The sequence below is a fragment of the Gouania willdenowi genome, chromosome 1 (genome assembly GCF_900634775.1).
Source record: "Gouania willdenowi chromosome 1, fGouWil2.1, whole genome shotgun sequence".
NCBI classification, from domain to species: Eukaryota; Metazoa; Chordata; class Actinopteri; order Blenniiformes; family Gobiesocidae; genus Gouania; species Gouania willdenowi.
Genome location: NC_041044.1, coordinates 42,770,715 through 42,795,058, shown reverse-complemented (window position 1 = coordinate 42,795,058; position 24,344 = coordinate 42,770,715). Strand labels below are relative to the sequence as shown.

Below are 24,344 nucleotides of genomic sequence, written 5' to 3'. Positions count from 1 at the left end.
ACATAACGAAGTAGGGATGTAACGATTCACTCAACTCCCGATACTATTCGATTCACGATACAATTCGCTCACGATTTTTTTTACAAAATGGGACTGTAGACAAATGATGATTGAAAAATATTTCTTTTTTTTTTTCGGGAAAAAACTAGAAAATACTATACTATTTTCCTTTTATTTTTCATTGTCAAAAGAATCTCTTGATAAACTATGCAAAACAATGCAATTTAACTCAAAATAAATCTTGAATGAAATAAATAAAGGAATAATACAAATGAAGAAGAAGCCTATTCATTTAAATTCTGGTTCTATAGTAAACAATGCAAAACTGCATAATAGTTCCTTTTCTTTTTAAAAGTGAAACTGAAAATGTGTTTTGTGCCTTAACAATTGGACTTTAAAAAAACCAGTCATTGCACTGTATTTACGTCAGATATTTGTTTGGACCAGCAGAGGGCGCTGGGAACCCAGTGGTCGGTTGGCATGCAGCTATTCTTGCAGTGAAGAAGAGATGCTATGCGCTAGCAGACAGAGCTAATAGAAAAACGTGACTTTTACAGAAATTCATGTAATATTACAGATATTCTTTTGGTGCTAAAGGGGCAAGGAATCATTAATGAACATGTTTAAGAGTAGAAGGAAATTCCGCCCGCCAACTACACTTCTGGACAAGAGAAGAATAAATAGATAGCGCCCTCTGCTGTTTAAAAAAAGTACTGCGATTCAATTTTCAGAGTATCGATATGAACTGTGATACCTATGAATCAATTTTTAACTGCCTTAAGATTAATCGTTACATCCGTATAAGGAAGTATAACGCTAGATGCTGGACGTCAGCAATGGCAAACTGATTTTAGCTCAGGGGTCAAATACAGAGCAGTTTGATCTCAAGTGGGCCACAGATTTTATGCAAGAAAACAAGTAATTTCAACATTATTGTGCCCTAGTTTGCACTTCTACGTATACATAAAATACAAAATATGTAAGAAACCGACTATATCCAAGCAATAAGTAATAGATATCAGTCCCAGTAGGATCTTCACTTTAAGTTTCCTAGATTTGGTGCCAATTTATATTCAATTAAAGAAAATATTATGTCGTAACTTGAGTAAAGTTCAGTTTTTTCAACAGTTTAACTATAAAAATTACTACAATCATGCAATACAAGCACCAGGAAAACTGTGAGCCCCTGCAAATATTGTTGAGTTTCATTTACACAATGATTCATGTTTTCTCTGTCATTTTTTACTTTCTTCTATGGGCCGAATTGGATGCTCCAAAGGGCCAGATTTGGCCCCCAGGCCTTGAGTTTGACACATTCTGTATGTGATGACGTAAGCGGATGAAAGTTGTAGATGGCCCACGCACTTAAAAAATTTTTTACCAATTGTTCCGTGATTTTTTAATAGACACACTGTACATTTTGAGTTTAATTAGAAGAATAAGTTTAGATATTGACAATGTAGTGAGGTGTGTATGTTTCGATTTTCGCTCATCCTTATTTGTCTTCCATTTTTACCTTTGAATATCTCAGGAACTCCATCACATAGAAAACGGAAATTTGGTATAGGAATACAGCTCCACTTACTCTCTCAGAATCACAGACTGTTCAAATCACTAATGATTAGTCACATAAATGCATTGGTTCTTGGGTGACATGCTCTGGAAATCAGAAACTATTTTTATTGGCCTATAACTGCATGTGGGAATGTAAGAAACAAATCTGATTTGTTTTAATTTATAGTATACATGTTATACTTTCTTGGGATATAAAATATTTTTTCTTAATGCGACGTCTATTTTTATTTTAGACATAAACTTTGGGGCTATTTAAACTTTTTTCTAATTTTAAAGGGCTGGCATGTCCACCAGATACGATGTACTGTATTGCAGATCTTTTTGAATAGTAGGGGAGGCTGTAATAGTATACTAAATTTCAGTTTCCTATGTGATGTAACTTTTGAGATATTGGAAGAAAAATAAGGAAGCGCGAAAATCAACACATACCCCCTCTCACTAAATTGTCCAAGTATTTATCAGGCCAAACTAAAAATGTACAGAGCGCCTTTTGAATTATTAAGGAACAATTGGTAAAAATTACAGTTTTTTTTTTTAATTCAAGTGCGTAGGATGTCCTGAAAGTTTGTTGAAATCACATGGAATGACCCAGCTGTATATGTTTTTTCAGCCTTCCTTATAAGCTTTTACCACCACCAGGCTGATAAACAGCACCCAGCAAAGCTGAGCTTTACAGTTTTATAATGTAGCATAAAATCTCTAGTAGGATAAAAAAAAAACATCCAACATCTGGAATATCACATGTATTTTCCATTTCCTTTCACAGAGAAAAAAAACAAAGCCATTAGTTTCCAACAAACGTGAAACAAACATGCAAACATTTACAGACACGTTAAGACTAACGAGACGGCTTTCATGGGTGGTTAGGTCTGATGATGAAGACGATGATGGTGGGGCTATTATATTGAAAATGGTTTTGGTGGTTACCATGGTTACCAAGGAGTAAAACTCCTCCTCCTCAATGAGTTTGGTATCATTTTGTTCAGCATGACCTAACGTGTGTGGATCTATACTATACTATACTATCGATACTATTTTCCCAACAAAGAATTTTTGTCATATAAAATATAAAACTGTAAGTTTAAATAATACTTGTACAAATGTATTTTTTTTTGTTGTTTTTTTTAACACCACATTATTATTTTAAAAACAATATTCAGGACTCAATCGTGCCTTAAAAATTCCTTTGAATAATTTTAAAATAAAGTATAATAGTATCAATTATAATTACAAAATATAATAACATTGTATAGGAACATATTTTGTAACAATACAAGCTGGAGCCAATCTTTTATTTTGAAAATATTTCTGATGCATTATTACCTAAAACAAAAGGTCTAAACTGGTCGAATGATCAACTAAAGTTTTGTATGATTTAATTGATTTAAAATAATAATAAAAAAAAATTTATACAGTACATTATTTTTTTATCAATTGAATTTAAATGTTGAAAGACCAAATGGTTAGATAAATAATTGGTTGCTAGGATAACTCCTAATGTGAGCTGATGATTCTACAGAGGAGAGTTTTACTCCTGATGAGTTTCAGGGATGAAGGCGACCACGGAGAGATGACATCAAGGGTGGAGTCCGAGCAAAAAGACGTGCATGAGAGGAGGCGGTGGCGAATGTTTTTGACGTTTTGGCGTTACCTGCACGTCGGGGAAGGGGCGGGGCAAAGTGCCGGCGCACGACCTCCGCTCCTCCTCCAGAGCTCGGCTCAGCATCTCAAACTGCCTCTCCTGCTCCCGCACCGAGGCCAGCAGGGAGGCCGCGCTCGCACGCGGCTCCATTCACACGCTGAGAGCACAGGACAGCACAGAGTCAGCACCCAACACAGAGTCAGCACCCAACACAGAGTCAGCACCCAACACAGAGTCAGCACCCAACACAGAGTCAGCGCCCAACACAGAGTCAGCGCCCAACACAGAGTCAGCGCCCAACACAGAGTGAGCGCCCAACACAGAGTGAGCGCCCAACACAGAGTCAGCGCCCAACACAGAGTCAGCGCCCAACACAGAGTCAGCACCCAACACAGAGTCAGCACCCAACACAGAGTCAGCGCCCAACAGAGTCAGCACCCAACACAGAGTCAGCACCCAACACAGAGTCAGCACCCAACACAGAGTCAGCACCCAACACAGAGTCAGCGCCCAACACAGAGTCAGCGCCCAACACAGAGTCAGCGCCCAACACAGAGAGAAAAAGCACCGACACCAGAAACCATCAGTTTCACCGCACAAACATCCAATAAAGCTGACTAGGGTTGGGGTCAATTATAATTGTAATTACGTAATTGATAATTAATTACAATTATGGCGTTGTTATAATTTAAAAGCTCTGTTGCTGTTGTAATTATAGTTAAATTGTAATTGAGTTCAGATAATTTTCTTTGTAATTGCCATGAAGATTCTAATAAAAATAGTCAATTATAATTTAACGCAAAACTGGGAAACCATGTTACAGTTCTACACATATGTAGTTAACAGTTATTAAAATACGTTTCATATCAAGCTTTTCCACATTTTACCATTTCAAAAAACTATTTAAATCTAGGTTTATACTATTACTGACACAAAAAATAAGGCTTAGACGCTCATACCAAAAATATTAAAACCTATGTTTTCATTGATTAGGAAGCGTAACAAGGTAACCAATAGATAGGAAAGAAATTAGATGATGTGTATTTGTTTTTAGTGTATTTTACAGCTGATTTAGGACCAGTTATCATTAGAGATGTTAACAAGAGAATCCGTGTACCCTTTGTTCTATGATTATTCTGTTTAAAAACAGTAACTGAGTTCAGATAATAAACAGTGTGGTTATTTTGTTTTACTGACTTAAAACCAAAACAGAAATACAGAAAAATCAAAAACTAGACAAGCAGTTTTTTTCTGTTTTAAAATTAAATCTTCTGTTTGTGTGATATTTGGATATTTACGGTAAAACAATGGACGAGAGCTTCATGTTTTAATCTCACCACACAGAGGGACCCACAGACGGGGGAGGACATTTACTCTGCTGTGTTTGATAAAATGATCTAGTATCATGTTGTCCACCTCACACAGATGTAAAGAGGCGTAATTTGTGTCGATGATGTTTTGTTAAAGAGTTATTGATTCTAGAAGTCTGAATCTGTGAATATCTGCCAACTTTACCCAACAGTGTTACGGTCCAAATAGTATCCAGATAAACTGGTGACTGACTATCAACTGAGAGGCTGGTGTGAGGAACAACAGATGTTAGAACTTTTTCGACACTTCTGCAAAAACAATTACAGCTTTTTTGAGGGCAGTACAAAATATATTTTTGCTAATTTTATAATACCGCTAGCCACTAATGGCAGCCGTCAACACACATGGAGGTTGATCACAAGAAATAAGGAGAACCAGTAGATTCATTACACCACCTCTGGTTAATCACATATCATATGCATTTTTTAAGTAACATCCATTTTTTATTTATTTATGTATTAATAACGTTTCAATTCACCAGTTCATCAGTAATGTGACTTATGCGTTGCTCCGTTTTTGTCCAGGCGTAAAAGTCCCCCCCCCCCGTCTGTGGGTCCACTCTGTGTGGTGAGATTAAAACCCGAAGCTCTCGTCCACAGTTTCTCCATAATGATCCAAATATCACACAAACAGAACGAGATTTAAATTTAAAACAGAAAAACGCTGCTTATCTGGTTTTTGATTTTTCTGTATTTATGTTTAGGTTTTAAGTTAGTAAAACAAAATAACCACATCATTTATTTGTTACTTTGATTTGGTTTTAAAACAGAATAACCAAAGAATGATCGGTACCCGGATTCAAGAGGAAGGTTAACTTTTATTAGGTTATTTATTCTTCATTAAATGTGATTCATTGTAATTGAACTTTAGTCAATGAGAAGGTAATTGTAATTTAATTTCTCAAGATAAAACATAATTGTCATTTCATGGTAATTGGAAAAAATGCTGGTAACTGTAATTGTAATTGAATTGTAAATGAAGATGCGTAATTGAAAATTTAATTGTAACTTAAAAATGTAATTGACCCGATCCGTGTCACCAGTAGACCCCAAATATAGACCACAATATGCACTTTTATAGCTCAAAAGTCCTGGTTCTTCACACCCTAAGTTCTCTGTTATCTTGCAGGAAGGAGAAAGCTCAGGAGATGAAGGCAGAGGAAGAGGAAAAGCGCCCACTCCTCAGAGTTCACCTAAAAAATACTGATTCTGTGTGAGCCCGTCGACTCAGCCACGTCACTTCTTCACCTGCTGCTTTGCACAATTAAAAATAGCGGGCGAGACTCGCAATGAGACTTTCAGCGCGAGGAGCTTGTTAGCACCTTTTCAGCCGAGGTGACGAAGTAAAGGGAGACGTCAGTGTGAGAGCATGTCGGTAATTTGTATAACAGCAGTTGTTTTAGACGCTCCACACTGCAGCTTTGCCTCTTTTTAATCACGTGGCAGTTGATTTATCAAAGGATGAGGATGATCTTACAATGACGCAGCTAATAAACACAACTTTAACCTCTGAACAAATCAAAGGTTAAAATAATTAATCTATTCAATCCTCAATTATTCAGGTAATCAGAGGAGAAATGCACAATTTGCCACGATAATGCATCTTGACCTTATTTATTAATGAATGCTAGCTAATGAAACAACACACATTAAGTCAACATTGCATTGCTTGCATTAAATAACATTTTAAAACCAAAAACCATTCAATCCATTAGAAGCAAAATTGTTGCTTCTAATGCTGTGATATAAATGTTGATATAAAGGGAAACTACTTTGCAACTAAAGATTCTTCTTTTTGTGTAAAATGGACAAACAGATGTGCAAGAATATGAAAATGTCCAAACTTTCTTATTTTCCATGTCATTCCCACCTCAGTTTACCCATTTCTGTTTCACTTCCTTTTTATCTGCTTTCCATTACAGGCTTTTAAAGTCTCCAAAATCATGCCAATCATAATAAATATTGTTATTAATTTCATATGATTCTGCTGCAGTGTGCCTAAAATATGTGTTTTATAAACTTGCTAGGCATTAGACCACACGTTTGACGGAGATTTCTTCCTGTTAAAAGGGAGTTGTTTCTTCCCACTGTCGCTCAATGCTTTTTCATGTGGATCTTGTTGGGTTTTCTCTTTCTCATTATGAATTTTATATTTTGATAAGCGCATTGAGATGACTTTGTTGTAAATTGCGCTATACAAATAAAGTTGAATTGAATTGAACAAATATCAAGGAGATATGTTTTATACAGAACTATATTATAGCTAAAATAGGGCAGAAAATACATTTGAATAGATTTAGAGTAATTTTAAAGATTTTTTTAGAACAGCAGTCATGGTTAGGCAGTAGCACCATTTAAAAAGAAAAAATTAAAAATCAAAGTGAGCGTTACTAAATATTTGGTATATTTCTATGCATTTTAATATTTTTTTACCTAAAAGAAATGCAGTTGGACACAAATAAGTCATTGACCCAGTCTTTCAACTCCAACTTCAGTCCATCATCTCAAGAGATTTTGGAGCTACATTTTGTACAAGATTTGATATTTCCGTCTCTTGCGTGTAAATGTGTGATATCGTTCACGTCATATTTCAATTTCCGCTTGATTTTGTTTACAAAAATAATAAAGATTATGATAATAGTAGTAGTGCCATTACTGTTCAATTCATTTCCATTTTCCTCATCGCGTAAAATTGGAGTCACACAGTCCATTAAAGTACAACCACAAAAAAATCAATGTTGAAGTGCATCACTATGTCAAAGTGCATGAATGACTTGCCCAATGATGACGTCCAGTCTAAGAATGCTGATGAGCTAATTGCACGATGGCCTACTGCACTTATAGCATCACTCACATGTATGCAAACACATTAAATAAATACAAATGCATGTGTGATCGTCAATGTTCAGCAACGTATTAAACAAATAAACAACAGTTTTGACTCTGCAGCAACCTTTTTGTTTTAATGTACAGTGAATTTACCAAAACTGAGTTACTGGTGTAACAGTGGGTGGATTGAAGAGAGCTTTAAAGCCTTAGAATTTCTATTTTCAAAATTTATACATTCCAAAAATGCATAATAGGAATTAAATTAAATCTATATCTAATCTAAAATCGAAGCAGTTTGCTCAAATTTCAGGAGATCAAAAAGTTTCTATTTGTTTTGGCTTCAAAGCCCAACGTCTATGTTTCAAATAAAGCTGCGACCCATTCCCAGGAAATATTCATGTTTCAGCAATTTCTAAATAAAAAATGTTAAATTAAAAAAAAAAACGCACTGCACGAGGAAGAAATTATGATTTTTCATCCACAAAGTGAAAATATTACTTAAAAAAATCTACTGAGGTAAATTATATCTTAGCAGTAGTTAGAGAGTTAAAAACTCTGACAACAGTAAGAAAGAATAGATGGCACTTCAGAAATCTACGAAAAGGACCTTTTCCGTCATTGCAAATTGCTCCCAACCCACCAGCTGAATCCAATATCGATATCGGTCCGATAATAGCCTGAAAATGAATATCGAATTAAAATTTTCTCTCTGTTTTTTTTTTGTCTCGCTCTCCTGTCAGTGTCAAATCAGATCCACACAGTGACGTGTTCACAATGATCCTCCTGTTATTGGACAGGTTGTATTTAAAGAGAACTGATTGGTCAGGAGGCGGGACTTTAGTACTCGCTTATACCCTAGCCCGAACTAAACCTGGTCCCGACCAGGTCAGTCATTCAGCCTAAGTTACCATGGTGATTTAGCTCCGTAAGACGTTAGCCAGCTTCATAGGACAGCACACTGCTTAAATCCTGGAAGTTAGCATAACAAGAGGTAATCTAGCTTCGTAGTACAGGCCCCAGGTGTACTGACCCTGGTAAATAAATAAATGAAACTGTGTGGTGGTGAGGCAGTGATTCACTATGTGTGTCAGATGCTAAAATAAGGAACCTGGATCTTCTTTCGGCCTAACGTGGCTACTTTTAGTGAAACTGCTGCTGCACCTTAGCTATTACCTCACACACCACACACACACAGCTACATTCCAAAGTCAGATTAAGCGTGTCACATCTTGTCTGAGCTGCTCCTTTCTGTTTCTTCGCCCACTTTCCCACAAACATTTCATCCTTCCAGTCAGACACTTCCATCCAGTAAATATCAATAATGATATTCACAACCTTAACCAATTTGATTGCCCAATAGCATCAATGCAATGGGTTTTATATTAGTGTCATTTATAAACAGTTTACCTGTATTTGGTACAGATTCTGGTTTATTTTGTTGTAAAAAATAGGGCATTATATTTTCCAATGATGGTAAAAAACAAACAGAAATTAGTACATTCAATTCCTGTAAAGGAAATTACAATTTTTTATTTTATTTTATTTCTTTATTTTTAAACAAAATCAAGCGGAAATTGTCATTAGACACAAAACATCTATACATGGATGTGTTTGGACAATGTCAGGCACTTCCCGTAATTTCCCGCAATAAACGGGTTGGCAAAGAGACCAAAATGTAAATTCTCACCCAAAATCTTATGGAACATGCTGGAATATACCTACTGAACTGTTACACCCTAAAACCTTAACGACACTTTTTGGGACAAAATCTTGAATTTTCTCAATATTTTTAGATGTCTAACGGATGGTCTAATGTCCATCAAGTGCAGGAATTAGCAAAAGAAAGACGGACATCACATCTCACGCTCTCTATTAAGCATTTTTGGCAGGATTCAAGGAAATAATTAGCGAAAAATGGAAATGGAAAATTTGAAATGGAAAATAAGGAGCTCCATTGTTTCCCAAGAATTTAGGAAGGCAGTTGACCAGGCTTTAATAATCAGATACTTGTGTTCAATTCCTTATTTTTTTGGTTTAGTTTTTTTTTTTTTTTTAAAACAACAATAATGAAAACAACAACACGGAGGTGGAAATGGAACTCTTTCAGTTTATGATATTGATCTACAAACAAAACATCCATCAATTTGGGAACCATCGTAGCTACTATTAGCTCACACTGCTACAACTTACTGTACACAGTAAAATATAGGGATATAGGGATAACAATATTACACTAGTACAATTCATTATAGTGCAAAGACGTAAAAGGTGAAATAAGAAAGATGGAAGTTTACTGTAAAAAGCTGCATTGCCTTTACATTTGGAAATGCGCAAAATCTAAATAACTCAATAAAAACTGGAAATGGAAATATCTTAACTTTGAACAAACACTAAAATATCACTAAAATGTTTTTACACTAATGAGGAGGTTTTTCAGACTTTTCGATATTGATAGAATAGCGTTAACACATGGCGCAGTACGTGTAGACAGAGACACTTCTTATCATTGTACTTAAAAATTACTAGTGCCAAATTAAACAACAAATAACAAAGGACATTTAATGTCGACATTTTATTTTGCAATGGAAACACAGCTATTGAAAGACAGACTGTCAAAAAAAATACATGTTACCTTGTTCTGTTTTACTTTGACAGGAACAGATCTATTCTTTAGACGTCCCGGAACATCGTAGAGGAAAAGTAATATATCAAGAAGACACTTGACTTTAATGAATGGACCTTGTTTTGATTATGTTTAAATAAAAACTTTATCTCTTTTCTCTGCCAAAGCACTGTTTGAATGGAAATAATCAATAATTATTTACTAAAATACATATGTAGTGAAATCATAAGAGGGAAAGTTGTGTATTTTATTCTAAAAGTTATCAATGATCCCTTTCTTAGCATTAATACTGAGATAAAGATGGTGCATCGGGGTAAGCAGCACGACCGCACACTGAAGTGGCAGCAGTCAACTTCTCCATTAGCAGCCATAATGAGCCACTTGTCAAAGTACCAACTTGCACATTAAACAAACGATGCCACAGTCTAGAAGCATCTCTGAAGACAAACACAGCTGTGCTAACATCCCCGCTAACATTCCTGTGGCTGGTGCCGCTCTGTGGCAACGTTTTAAAGGACTTCAGAATTACACATAAATCTATTGTGAGGCCATTAGCAGTGTCAGCTAATGGAATAGCTGTGGAATTACACCGCTGAGCCACTTACAACTCTGAGCCACCACATAATACACATGGTTAGCATGTCCGCTACATGCTAAAAGCTTCTGTTTGTTCACTCTCCTCAGTAGCATACGCTGCTCCTGCTATTTCTGTAGGTGGTGGTTGTGGCGGGAAGACGTGAATTTTGTTCCACGTACACGCGCACACAAATATGGTAAAGGGCTGTTGTGGTTTAGCCCATTTTACTGCTGACTCAGCCTTATTTGAATGGTCACAGAGAGGAGTGTGCACGCATTTGTTTTGATCGACATACAACTACGGTACTACTCTCCTCACTATTTCAACCTTTACCGTAAAGATCTCACTCAAAAGTGCGCACACACACACACAGCCCTGCCATGTGGCCTTCAGCGTGGCCACAGTATGACACACTCACCCACAGACGCTCACATTTCTACTCCAGACTTTTCAGAAACCCCTGCAAGGCCAAAGCAGATATTCTTAGCCGGGATATTCTCAACTCAGTACTTTCACTGAAGAAAGGAAATAAACGGATTCAACAACAAAAGCAAAGCAAATGTGCAGCTTAAGCAGAAATAATTCTATAGTTCTGAAAGAAAAATGTCACAGCATGATTTTAATATCAAAAGTTTAGCTAGAACGTCAGACTCTTAAGGAGGGCGATTCAACGTTTATGGGTTCCTTAAATAAATAAATCAGCTTTTAATGATAAAAAGAAAACTAGAAAGTGCAACAGTGTTGATCATACTACTAAACTGAACCTTTATGATCACATGTGGATCAAACCTCTTCTTCAAGTCCTCTTCTTTGTCCAAACTTGCTCTTCCTTAAACTCATTCTCTTATTTTTATTGTTATTTCTTTATTTTTGCTCGTCTTATGTAAAGCGGCTTTAAGGTTCCCAAAAAAAGTGCTGTGTAAAATGGATAAATTATAATTATTGTTATTTGAGTCTGATTGCGTGGAAAAATGCACAAATCTTTTTTACCACTGCTACTGTTTCATGCCATGTTTCAAACCTAAAATGTGAACTTTAAACAGATAATATCATCGGTTTCATATTCTTTTACTCTGAAAAGTACAATTTTCTTATCGTTTGTGAAAACATGTTTAGGCTTGTGTGTGTAAAAAATGATAAATTTGATTTATTGAGTGTTGTGGGAACTTTTTAGGGCCATTTGGCTAAATATCCTATTAACATGAACTCTTCTACTGATCAACTAAAACACTGAAATGCATTTAGCAACTATGATTATATGTGATGGTGGAAAACGGATGGAAATGACAGAATTCTTTGATACGGCAATAATACTATTATTCTTTTAACAAAATGGAGCAGAAATGATCATTTCACACTGCTTTCATGCATGTTTTGGGACAATATTAGGACACAATTTTTTCTCGTAAATAGGCGGGAAAGAGATCATGAAATGTGACATACACTAAATATTGACTTACATGTTTTTGGATAACACCATGCATCTCCATGATATTTTTAGCCGTAAAACAGGTGGCTACGCAATCTTTTATTTGAGCATTGAGTATTTCCAGTGTACTTCTGCAGCATAGAACTCTATTATATCGTTAAAAAGGAAACTTAACTTGCTATATTAAACATATTTGGTATTATTTCAGGAAGTTTATTAACCTTTAATGTTATCTAATTAGGGGAAGCCGATGAAATGGAAACAAAACGTGTAAACAGACACGATACAGAACAAGGAGGAATTGTGTAGATTATGAAAGAGAAAATGGGAGACTCTACCAGTAAAGTAATCTTTAGGCAGCAGTGTTTCAGTGATATATTTAGAAAACTGAGGAGTTTGTGACAAATTATTCAGTTCAATATCTGCATGTTAATGTATTTCAGGGAGGATTTGGTTCACGTTTGGACATTTTGTCTTCTTTTTTGTTTGTTTTTTATTCAGAGAAATTTCCGGAAAAAAAATATGTCCGAATATACGAAACCTTAACATGTATTTGTATATTCAGTCATTTCACTTGGACAGGAACAGATCTATCCATATATGTTTGTAAACAAAGGCAAGGGACAGATCTATTCTTCTTTATATGTCTGAAATAACTGTTCGTTATGTACTAGGGATGTAATGATTCACTCAACTCCCGATACGATTCGATTCACGATACTGGGTTCACGATACGATTCTCTCACTTTTTTTTCATTTACAAAATGGGACTGTAGACAAATTTTTTTTTTGGGAAAAAAACTAGAAAATACTATATTATTTTCCTTTTATTTTCATTGTCAAAAGAATTCCTTGGTAAACTATTCAAAACAATGCAATTTAACTAAAAATAAATCTTGAATTAAATAAACAAAGGAATAATACAAATGAAAATCAAGCCTATTAATATAAATTCTGGTTCTATAATAAACAATGCAAAACTGCATAATAGTTCTTTTTCTTTTAAAAGTGCAACTGAAAATGTATTTTGTGCCTTAACAATTGGACTTTAAAAAAAAAAACCGTTATTGCACTGATTTAAGTCATATTTGTTTGAACCAGCAGAGGGCGCTGGTAACCCAGTGGTCAGTTGGCGTGCAGATATCTTGCAGTGAAGAAGAGAAGCTATGCTAGCAGACAGAGCTAATAGGAAAACATGACTTTTACAGATATTCAAGTAATATTACAGATATTCTTTCGGTGCTAAAGGGTTAATGAATCATTTATTAACATATTTAAGAGTAGAAGGAAGCCAGAAAGAAAGTATTAGCAAACTCCGCCCGCCGCCAACACTTCCGGATAGCGCCCCCTGCTGGTTAAAAAAGTACTGCGATTCAATTGTCAGATAATCGATATCAACGTGATACCTATGAATCGATTTTTAACTGCCTTACGATTAATCATTACATCCCTATTATGTACTGTACATAATGTAATAATAATACATAAAGCACATAACAGGGGTGTCAAACTCAGGCCAAATACGAATATATAGGGAATCAAAAAATTCCTCTTTCAACAAATTGAGAAAAAATGACCTCTTCTGTGTTACACAGGTATGGGAAAATTGCAAAACCCTGTAAAAATTCATTGAATTTGTGGAAAAATTCAATTAAAGTATAATCTTGCATGGATGCCAAAATGTATGTGTGTATATGATACAGTGATCTGAAATTACTCCCAATTCCTGCTTAATTTAAATAAAAAATTCCCATGAAAAGTTTCTATTTTTTAATATTGCCAAAATACCTACCTACTGAGTCTGCCCACGCATGTATGTATGTATGTATATTAGTGGTGGGAACCTCTGGGTACCTCACGATACGCAACACAAAACTCACGATAACGATTATCTCACGATATGACAATACTGCAATATCAATACATTGTTCAGAAATCAATCTACTCTAATCTGACATAACAAGAAGAAAATAATATGAAAAAGTGTCCTATGAACAGTGACACTATTTTAGTGCAACATTTCTGTAAATAAGTGTCAACATACCAATGTAAACAAATAAGTATCTCCAATAGTGCTTTCTGTCAACAAAAAATAGGGTCTTTCTTACCAGTGACACCATTATAGTGCAATATTACAGTAAACAATATATTGGTTCCTTCAACAAACAGTGACAAAATTTCTGTGAAGACGTACCTGCACATTTTAGTGAAAAAGCAAAAAAAAGGTTTTGAAAATAATAAATCTTAAATTCCCCCAAAAATAAAATAAATTATAGCGATATATCGCCGTATCAAGATATCGTCACACTCCTAATGTATACATACAATATACATGTGCAAGTGTTTGTGTACATGTATGTACTTGTATAACTGGACGCATATGTGTGTGTATATGGATATATGTAAAACCCTGTACATAACCTTTTCCCCTTTTATAACACTAATAAGTTGTTCTACATTTATATAGTGAAACTTTTATTTTATTTTAGTCTTTAGCACAACAACTGAATTATTTGGTAATTTACACTGTTTTCTCAGTCATTTTTACATTCCCCTAAGAAAAAAGGGCCACATGGGACCTTGAGTTTCACACGTGGTATATGATGTAATATCCTGTATATCGACTGAAGTGGTGGAAGTTATTACGTGGGTCATGTGATCTTTTATTACTTTCATTTTGTTGATCAAATTTATTCAAAAGTATTCAGTCAATCATTTGAGGAAGCCTGAGCAGAAGTTGTAAAAATGGTTCATTGTACGAGCACAAACATTGACCACTGCACAGCAAACAGAGCGTGAGCGACGTTCCTCACACACGGAAATCAAAGCTTCAGTAAAGGTGTGAACAGACACGCAACATTTAAAAAAAAATAATACCCAGCAGCACTGAGTGACCGTTTAAAATCAGCGCCCTTTGACCTCGTAGCGGCGTTCAAACAAAAACAGGCTGGAGGAGGAGGAAGTGGTGGCGAGGGAGGAGCCAACAGGACAAACCCAGCTTCTGTGTGTCAGAGGGCCACGCCCGTCCAAGGCCGTTATTACAGCGGCTCACAAATGATAGCCCTGCTTCAAACGCCGCGGCTGCAACCGCCAGACGCGGCGGCTCTGAGCTAACCAAACGCTACTCCTCTCTCTTCTCTTCTCTCTCACAGCTCTGTGGCGTGCCTCGACCTGTTCACAATCTCTCCCCTGATCTCTGCTCAGGCAGACAAGCCCGCGTAACAAAATACCAGACATGTCCGAGCTGCTCTTCACCAGCTGACTGCATGTTGTTAACCATTTAGTTACCTTAAAATTTAAACCAACCCTCAACATCAAAAGAGACGCAGACAGTCCCAGAACCATACCTTTTACTTCATTATTAATAACACACAAGGACAGACAGAAAGATCCCAACCTGGCAACACATCACAGGCAGAGTGTGTACATATATACACAGCAATTATTACTCCTAAGAAAACAAAGAAAACTAAATCTTTCTGCCTTCCGAGCTTAATCAACTGACAATTTAAAATGTAATCAACAATATCTTTATTTTAAATTTAAAGTGAGGCTTTTACTGACCTGCCACTGTGACGGAAATTCAAAAAATGCCTTGATTATGGGCGGGGCTCCTGGAGCAGTTAAGACACGCCCAGTCTATAGTTACTGTAAAATCTTCAAAGAATAATCTATGCTATGTTAACTAGTAGGGGTCTTGAAAAAAAATCAATTCGGCGGTATATTGCGCGATTCTCGGATCGATTCAAAATGCATCCATGTCTTTTTTTCCCCAAAAAAAAAAAATATATATATATATATATATGTTTGATAGGGACAGAACAAGAAGCAGTGTTACAAGTAACCGATGCCATATTCATAGGCCATAAAGCGAACAGCTAATTCGCAGACCTGGTCCCTAATCTAAAAATAAAGTACTAACTTTAATGTTGTTGTTCTATTCATATACCTCAGTTAAGTTGCAATAAGTCAAAGTTGCACTAAAGTCAAAGTTGGTTTAAAAGCCACAGGCAGATTGTAGGTTATTTTTTTATTTTAAGTTGTTGACACATGACATGTTAAAGCCAATATTTTGAGTGTAAAATATGCCAATAAAATATATTTCATACATAAAGTTCTCATGAAGGTGTGCACATTTACAGATTAGTTGTTTCTTATGTCATGTATTAAAAAAAACGCAATAATCACCTTATACTTTAATATCAGGATATATCATATCGTGACCTGTGTATCGGGATCGCCAGATGCCAGGAAATACACACCCATACTAACTAGTCACTCAATACTCACTGTTGCTCTCTATTCACAGTTATCCGAGTCCAACCTATTCACACAGACTGTAGTCTACAGGTGATAGCTGTTGTAGGGGGGCGGAGCCAACAGTAATGAAAAATTGTCCAATGATGTCACAGATTCTCAATCTCAGCCAATAGCGAAATTCAATTGTATTGTAAGAGCAAGGTTTAAAACCCATGGAGGGCAGTTACTCTGACATTTTACAACAAAATACGACAAATAGAAATACTTAGACAAAAATGTGGAGAGTTGAACCAGGATCAATCAACAGCACTAATTAATACCCAAATACTAGGCTTTAAACCAATCTGATCAACTATATTGGATTGGCTGATATTTTACATTTTATGCAATCAATGTGATCGGCTGTAATGTCTTAATTTGCCGATCCGATCAATGACGTAATTGTCGCGATGAAACTTTCTGTAGATGCTCCCATTGCATTGTTTTATCGTCTCATTTACATTGGCTGGTTAATGATGGGTCAAAACGTTTGCTAAGCAGAGAAAAGTCAGTTTGCTGAGCTCCAGGAACCCTACCTGCATATTTATCTGAATAGTATTTTTAGTGTGTTTCCCTTTTATTTTCAATCAATGCAAATGATTTACCTTTGTCCAATTAGAAAATGGTGCAGGTTAGGTGTATGTATGTATGCATGTCTCAGGTTCAGATGCACCATAATGTGACATCTTCATCTATTTAGCATGGAAAGAGGGTAAAAGTGACAATAATGGGTTAACATATGTGACATTACATGGGAAAAGTGGTGGAAAGGGTTTATAAGTGCTAAAAATCTCTTGAAAGTGGAAAAAATGTGCAGAAAATGCATTATAATTTGATGGAGAAGTGTCAGAAATGGGAGTAATGAAGCAAAAATGCATTAAAAAAGCTCAAATATGGCATGAAAAAGTGATGAAAACAGATTAAAATATGGCAAGTTTGGAGTAGTTGCAGAAAAAGGAATTAAATAAGGAAAAATCAGCCCTAATTCTTAAAATAACATAAGCAAAAAGTCCTTAAACAAGTATTTTAATACAAAATGCGCTATAAATGAAAAAATTGTAATATTGTAATATTGTAATTTTCAATATCATCAAAAAAAAAACATTGATATATCTTGAATCTCAATATATTTCCCAGGCTTAGATGGTGGGTCTTGAATCCTGATCAGTTAAATTTCCCTGATGGATCGAAACGAAGTTCAGTTATTTTTGGTTGAACGTGACCCCTGAACTACAGCATATTTAAACTGATGAATGCATGTTTGCTACAATCAAAGGAGCTCATGCTTTGTTTCTCAGCTGTAAAGTGAGAGCCTTCACATGGGGGCTGAATAATAAAGGAGCAAACACGCCCTCCACCTTACCACACCCTACAGACCCACTCAACTGGTTCCTGACTTCATACACACTCTGCTCCAACAACGCCGACACAAACCAGGCTTTCCTCCTTTAACCAGGAAGACCACATTGAAAAAAAAATGAGAAAAAACGAACAACATACGAGACACTGTGCACAGCACGCACACGCATCTGTCTGTGTGTGTGTGTGTGTTTCAGGTGATTCACTGGAGAGGAAATTGTTAGTGAAGGTTGGACTTTGACTTCAAACTGACGTTTACTCTCACATGTCTGCAGGGCCTTGGCGTATATGGTGGTGAAGGGAATAAACATTAACAAGTTATCAGTAGAATTCAAGGCATTTTTAAAAAGTAACAAAAAACATGAAGTAACAGCGCACCTATGCAGTACTTAGATAGGACCTGAGCCAAAGAATCTACGTCAGGGATTCCAAACCAGAGAAACAGCAGCACATTGGAAGTGTACTTGGAAGCTTTTCAAGTTTTTTTTTTATTAAAGGTCAAATTCTGCACAATTTGTGTACAAGCAAACAACAAAATTTGGTCCAACTCTAGTTTCAGTTTTTTCCCCAAATTCCGTGTTTTTCATTTACATTTTTTAAATTCCGCTTTTTTAGAAATATTTATCACTTTTTTACAGAAAATATTAGTTTTTAACTCCTGTGAGGAAACAAAATAAAAACTAATAAATAAAAAAAAAACTCAATTAAACAAAAATGTATGTCAAATATAAAGTAAGATAGAATTAAAAGGTAGATATAAGTTGTAGTGACATGGATTATTCTGACTCCTCCTTTTTAATTATTGATATGTCATATAAAGATGTATGAGAACTGCATTAATGTCACCTGATTTCCTCTCAGGGATCAATGATTTACTGAATCTGAGCAGGTTTAATGATTAAGTTTTGATCAACTTAGTTTAAATTAACCTAATTTAAATAATCTTCTGTAGTTCTGATGAGATGTTGTTCAAATGTAACATTCTAATAACGTTGCTCCAACTAACTTTTATTTTGTAAACCGGAAGTTCCCACTGAAACAGTTGTACTTGAGGTAGCTTGCTGACTGTGAATGTGTAGCTACGAGGTACGGAAAAAAGGCTGGAAAAAAAAGAACTAAAAGACAACACGGACTGAGTTATTCTTAGTTAGCCAGACAACAGTTCGAACACTGAGCAGGGGAAGATGATTAAAGCTGATCACATTCTCACGGAGCAGCGCTTAGCTACACAAAAAATGGACGGAACTTTCAGGGGGGAGGGCGGTGCACCTAATAAGCGATCCTCTGAAACATTTCCCCGTAAAAAAAAAACCTTCCTTGCCCCACGGTGACGGTGTTTCATGCCGATTCTGCCCATTTACGCATTTAGCTGTTTTCATTGGTCGATTCTGTGACTCCGTCAGTGATTCCGTTAACGCGGATTTTATAGGGCCCTAAATAAGAGATCATCATTTGCTACTTAAATTCTCTTTACAGCATTTACTTACAAATCAAGTAATCCAGATAAAGCATGGCCTCCATTATTCTGTGTTTATGTAAAAGGTTGTGAAAATCACAGAAATTAACTTCAAGAAACTCACGGACAAATGGAAACAAAATATACCCATGCCTCCATTTTTAGGGAGAATATCATGCATTTACAGTTTTACACCATGATTTCCCACTAAATGAATAGTTAAAAGTGTGGGAAACGTTTCGAAGAGATAAACACTGGAATTCTCGTGAGATGGCTCCATAGCATTTGGTCTTGCAAGATTTGAGCATACCGTTTCCACTTCAAAAGCATTAAAAAACCCAATTATTAACAATATTTAAATGTATTAATTAGACATTTTTGGGAAGTTTTGAGAACATTTAGCTTCCCAGTAATTTCATCAAATCAGGGAAAGCTGATTAAAAAGGAAAAATATAGAAATTAGGGCTGCAGCTATCAATTATTTTGGTAATTGAGTATTCTAATGATTATTCATCAATTAATCACATGAAAATATACATTTGTTGAATTAAAGCTCAATCTCAAAGGAAGAGAAAATTGATCGTGGCCATGAACTATGAGGGATTATATTATATTGGGACGTTTGAAGAAGCTGATGAAGTTTTAATACACGAGTGTGTTTAATCTTTATGCGTGGACGTGTTGCAGAGGTTCCAAAACATCCAAAATATGTAAACAATGGCCTTCAGTTCTTGGTTACTTATGCACTAGATACATGAGAGGCTTCAGATGAGCCCGTTGACAATAAAGGAAATGACAAAAACTAAAATGTACATGAGACAAACACACTTTGCTCCAGGACACAAAAGTAACACTAATATAGTAACAAAAAAATTCTAAAACGTACAGTCCAACATAAAACAGGAAAAACCAAAATATACAAAGATTATGTTCACCGTCAATGGGAAATAATATTAAACCACAGTTTGCCAAATGAACGCGACATTAATACTTAATAAAGCCAAACCATTGTGGCCCCCTGCTGGCAGAGAAAAAAGACCCCACTGCAACTTCACTTCTGTAATATAAATACATAAAAAAATATATAAAATAACAAAAGACAAACCCGATGTCACCACTTCACTACTTCGTACTTATCTCCGTATCTCTCTTAGACGAACCTCCGCTATGTTACTTTGGTCTTTAGCTCCAAAGAGGCACTTAAACAACTAATAGAAAACACAAAAACAACTTAAAATGTGTGATTTATCTCAGATTCACTGAAACACTTTGGTAAAACTCTGCCACGATTAACAACCCCACCTCACATGCTCACCTGTGTATTCATCGACCAGTTTTACCAGTAGACCCGTGTTTTATTAAAAATATTTCCCAGGTCTTACTGTAAATAGGTTATTTATACTCCTGAGAAACACACTGAAGTTGGCCTGCGAACGGAAGCTTCACAAGTTGCCATTGAGTCAAGTTAATGGAAAACTTAAAAGAAGGAAGTCAAACTCTTTTAAAATGAAAGAAAAAACCTAAATTGTCATGTTTACGAATAAAAAAATCCATCATAGCAATAATAAAACATGCATAGCTGTCGTAAAAAGATCGCACTACATATAGTGTTGACTTTCAACAGTATATGAAGACAAAGAAAAGAAAAAAAAGTCCAGCTTGCATAGTATTTCAATGAAAAAAAATCTTTGCATTGTTATTCACTTCACATCAAACTTTTGATTTTTCTATGTCTGAATCAGACACCACCACCTAGGATAAGTAGGAAGGGATGATCACGAAAAATGCCACGGACATTGACATACAGTACATGTTTTGGGACAATATCACAAATTTACATCAATTTTTTCACTCTGGAAAACAGGTGACTGAATGTCTAGCAAGTGAGCTAATGGACAGATACCGCAGGTCATTAATTCCCGCCGCTGTACAAACTGTACAATAAAACTGAGACATTGTACTGTCTGTTAATATGTATCCTTTATTCTTTTTAGATCATTTTTGTAATTACATTTATGTATAGCTTCTATTATTGTATTGTTTATTTTATCTTCATTGCACTATTTTGCAGGTGTCTTTCAGGGTTTTTCTGTGTGTTGCCTTCAGTTTTCTTTTTATTGCACATTGACTATTGTTCTCTGTTTGAGAAACATCACTTGATCAAGCCTTTTCTATAGGGATGCACCGAAATGAAAATTTGAGGCCGGAGCCGAATAAAATATAAACGTTTACGGATTCGTGGCTCAGAGCGCTAACAAGAGACTCAGTAGTGGAATTGGACGGTTTACGCGGTGACGGACGACGGAGAGCGGTAAGTAGAGAGTCTAGCTGTGGTTGTGTGTGAAAAGGAGGAGCTGTTGCTCCTGCTGCTGTGCTCCTGCAGCAACGCGCACACACTTTTCTGACTCAAAATCACTGCACGTTGTTTGAATGCATCATTGCGTTACACGCTACTATTCGACCTTGCTTTTAACTCACAAAACCAAAGGCCGAATGTTGTTTTTTTTTGCAATATTTGGCTGAATGATTTGTGCTGATATCGTATCGGATCAATATCGGTATCGGCCAATATGCAAGGCTGCAATATCGGTATCATATTGGAAGTTAAAAAGTTGTATCGGGACATCCCTACTAAATCTGTCAAATTTCTGCCACGCAATAACACGGCTGCACAGGATTTCGTGCAAAACATTTCCATGATATCTTCCCTGTAAAACGAGTGGTTATGGCTGCTTTCACACTGAAGGACAGCTGATAATTTCATCACCTTGGTTTGGCTTGGTTTACTTTCAAAGCACAACTTCTGATCCGCTCCAAACAGCCTCTGGTGTAGTTCCACGAACTAACCAGTTGAGGAACCCTTACTGGAGTATAGACTTCTCTAGGCAGAAAAAACCTGAAGAAGAGGCTCAACAACGAGTTGAAGCGAGCACTTATGAGTGCTCAGAAACTTCTTCCTTCTCCATTTGTTCTTTTGCAACATTCTACAATAGAGCAGCAAAAAGTTGTCGTACCTTTGGTGGTTTTAAAGCCCAGAATAGAAGTTTGCACTGTTACCGGTTCTACTGACCACCCACAATGACGTACGCCCCATGTCATCTCCATTGTACCTGCGGTTTTTTAGTTGTTCACAGCGAACCTAATCACTCCAGACTTTGATTGGAAACGCTCTGAGACAGCAAAAAAAAAAAATGCTCTAGAATGTGACTGTTTGATCCGCTCTAGACTTCGTTTGTTTGTTCACACCTGGACAAACAAGGCGGACTATCAGAGCAAACAAAGCCTAGAGTTTAAAATGCTCTAGGGTTAATTGGTGTGAATAGACCCTGAGTGTCTTCCAAGAGAATCGTAAGGACATGCCAATTTTCCCGTGACGTGATCTCACTTGATTTCAGATTAACCCTCTCAGCTTCCGTATGTCATCTGTAGAATAAAAATATAACATTAATACTAGTAGTTGACTCCATTAAACCTATTTAGCATTAGGGCTGGGCAAAAAATCGATTTATCGAATTTGTAGATAAAAACAATTTTTATTTTGCAAATTCGAGTTAAAAAAAAAAAAGTTTATTTATTCTTTCTCATTTGATTTTTATCTGATTTCTTAATCAGAAAATTGAAGCCACTGTGAAGTTGCTGTTGTACTTTTGCTTAAACCTGGGTTAAAGCTTGAAATAGTTGAATAACAGAGACTCATTTCCTTTTCATTTTGGGATTGTTCAATGCATTTTAACTCTTGACAATCACAGCAATAAAGTTGCGCTTTTGACAATATATCTGATGTCTACAGTCATTTTTATGTGCAGTGAAAAAATAAATTTGAAAATCAAATCGAAACTCAAATTTTACTTGAAAAAATCTGAGATTTTTTTAAGGCAAAATTGCCCAGCCCTCTTTAGCATGTTCGTTATTATTTCAGGGAGTTTAATATCTGAACCCAGTGCAATAACTAACACTAATCCTATGTCAGCACTTTATCACTGTTTTTAAATGTATGATTTTATGCTTTTATTTTTAAAGCCTAAAGTCGAGCCGTATGCGCCAATGATGTGTATGTATGAATGACAATAAAAACCATATATCTATCTATTTATCTAATAGCCAGTGAAGTCATCTAAACAGGGAAAGACAATGAAACACAAATTAAGGGGAAGTGTGTAAACTCTGAAACGGAATTAAGAAAATGTGTAAATGAAAAATCAGAGTCCCTACATTGCTATTACAAATTTTAACAGATTTGAAAACACTTTCATCAGATCAATGCAGCAGCTTTTTCTTACAATTTGCACTAATGTTGATGCAGTATGTCAAAAATGGCAAATTATAATGTAAGATTGATCACAAGTGTCAAAAATTGGTGGAATGATGGTAAATGGTAAATGGACTTGATTTTATATAGCGCTTTATCACCACACTGAAGCAGTCTCAAAGCGCTTTACATATCAGCTCATTCACCCATTCACTCTCACATTCACACACCAGTGGGACAGACTGCCATGCAAGGCGCTAGTCGACCACTGGGAGCAACTTAGGGTTCAGTGTCTTGCCCAAGGACACTTCGACACATAGTCAGGTACTGGGATCGAACCCCCAACCTCTCGATCAGAAGACGACCCACTACCACCTGAGCCCCGATCTCATTCTGACAACACAGTGAAACGCCCTTTTTTTTTCTTGGTTTGCAGTGGTAAACAACTTAAAATCTTGAAAAATACAAGTGATGAATCCATGAAAGGATACTGTACTCCAATTTAGGTCAAAATTTGGCTTTCTGGACATTTGTATTTACTATAAACGTCTCAGATCCTAATGTGAAAATCAGTGGTATAATGAAATCAAATACAGTATGCAGAAAACAACTACAACACTTTCCTACAAAGCGGCCATTTCTCATTCAATCTAATGCAGTCCTAACTCAACCAAACTTTGTTTTTTACCATCATTAAAGAGTTAACCTACAAAGTGCAAAGATTCTGTCAGACCACTAAACAATTTCACAGATTCCTGACTTTAGGAATAATCTGAAATCTTAAAATGTACATTTGTGAAGGTTAAACTGGGATTATTTCATCCACATATTTCCAATCTGACGCACAGTACTGTACAACGCCCATTTCCTACAGTGAACAATGCAAGTTAAACCTATAGATATGCAAAATATTTTTTACACCAATATTTATCCCAT

The 24,344-nt window shown here is 35.9% G+C and overlaps 1 protein-coding gene across 7 annotated transcripts in view; it reads right to left on the bottom strand.

Moving 5' to 3' along the window:
- Positions 1 to 24,344, bottom strand: part of ctnnd1 (catenin (cadherin-associated protein), delta 1) — a 60,929-nt gene that overhangs the window by 35,683 nt on the left and 902 nt on the right. For 5 of the 7 annotated variants that reach the window (XM_028459957.1, XM_028459707.1, XM_028460035.1 and 2 more), the window contains exon 2: positions 3,227 to 3,374. The exons of the other annotated variants lie outside the window; for them this stretch is intronic. In XM_028459957.1, the coding sequence (XP_028315758.1) occupies positions 3,227 to 3,367 (141 nt within the window). In that variant the 5' untranslated portion in view covers positions 3,368 to 3,374. The remainder of the gene's footprint in view (positions 1 to 3,226; positions 3,375 to 24,344) is intronic. 7 annotated transcript variants of the gene reach the window in all.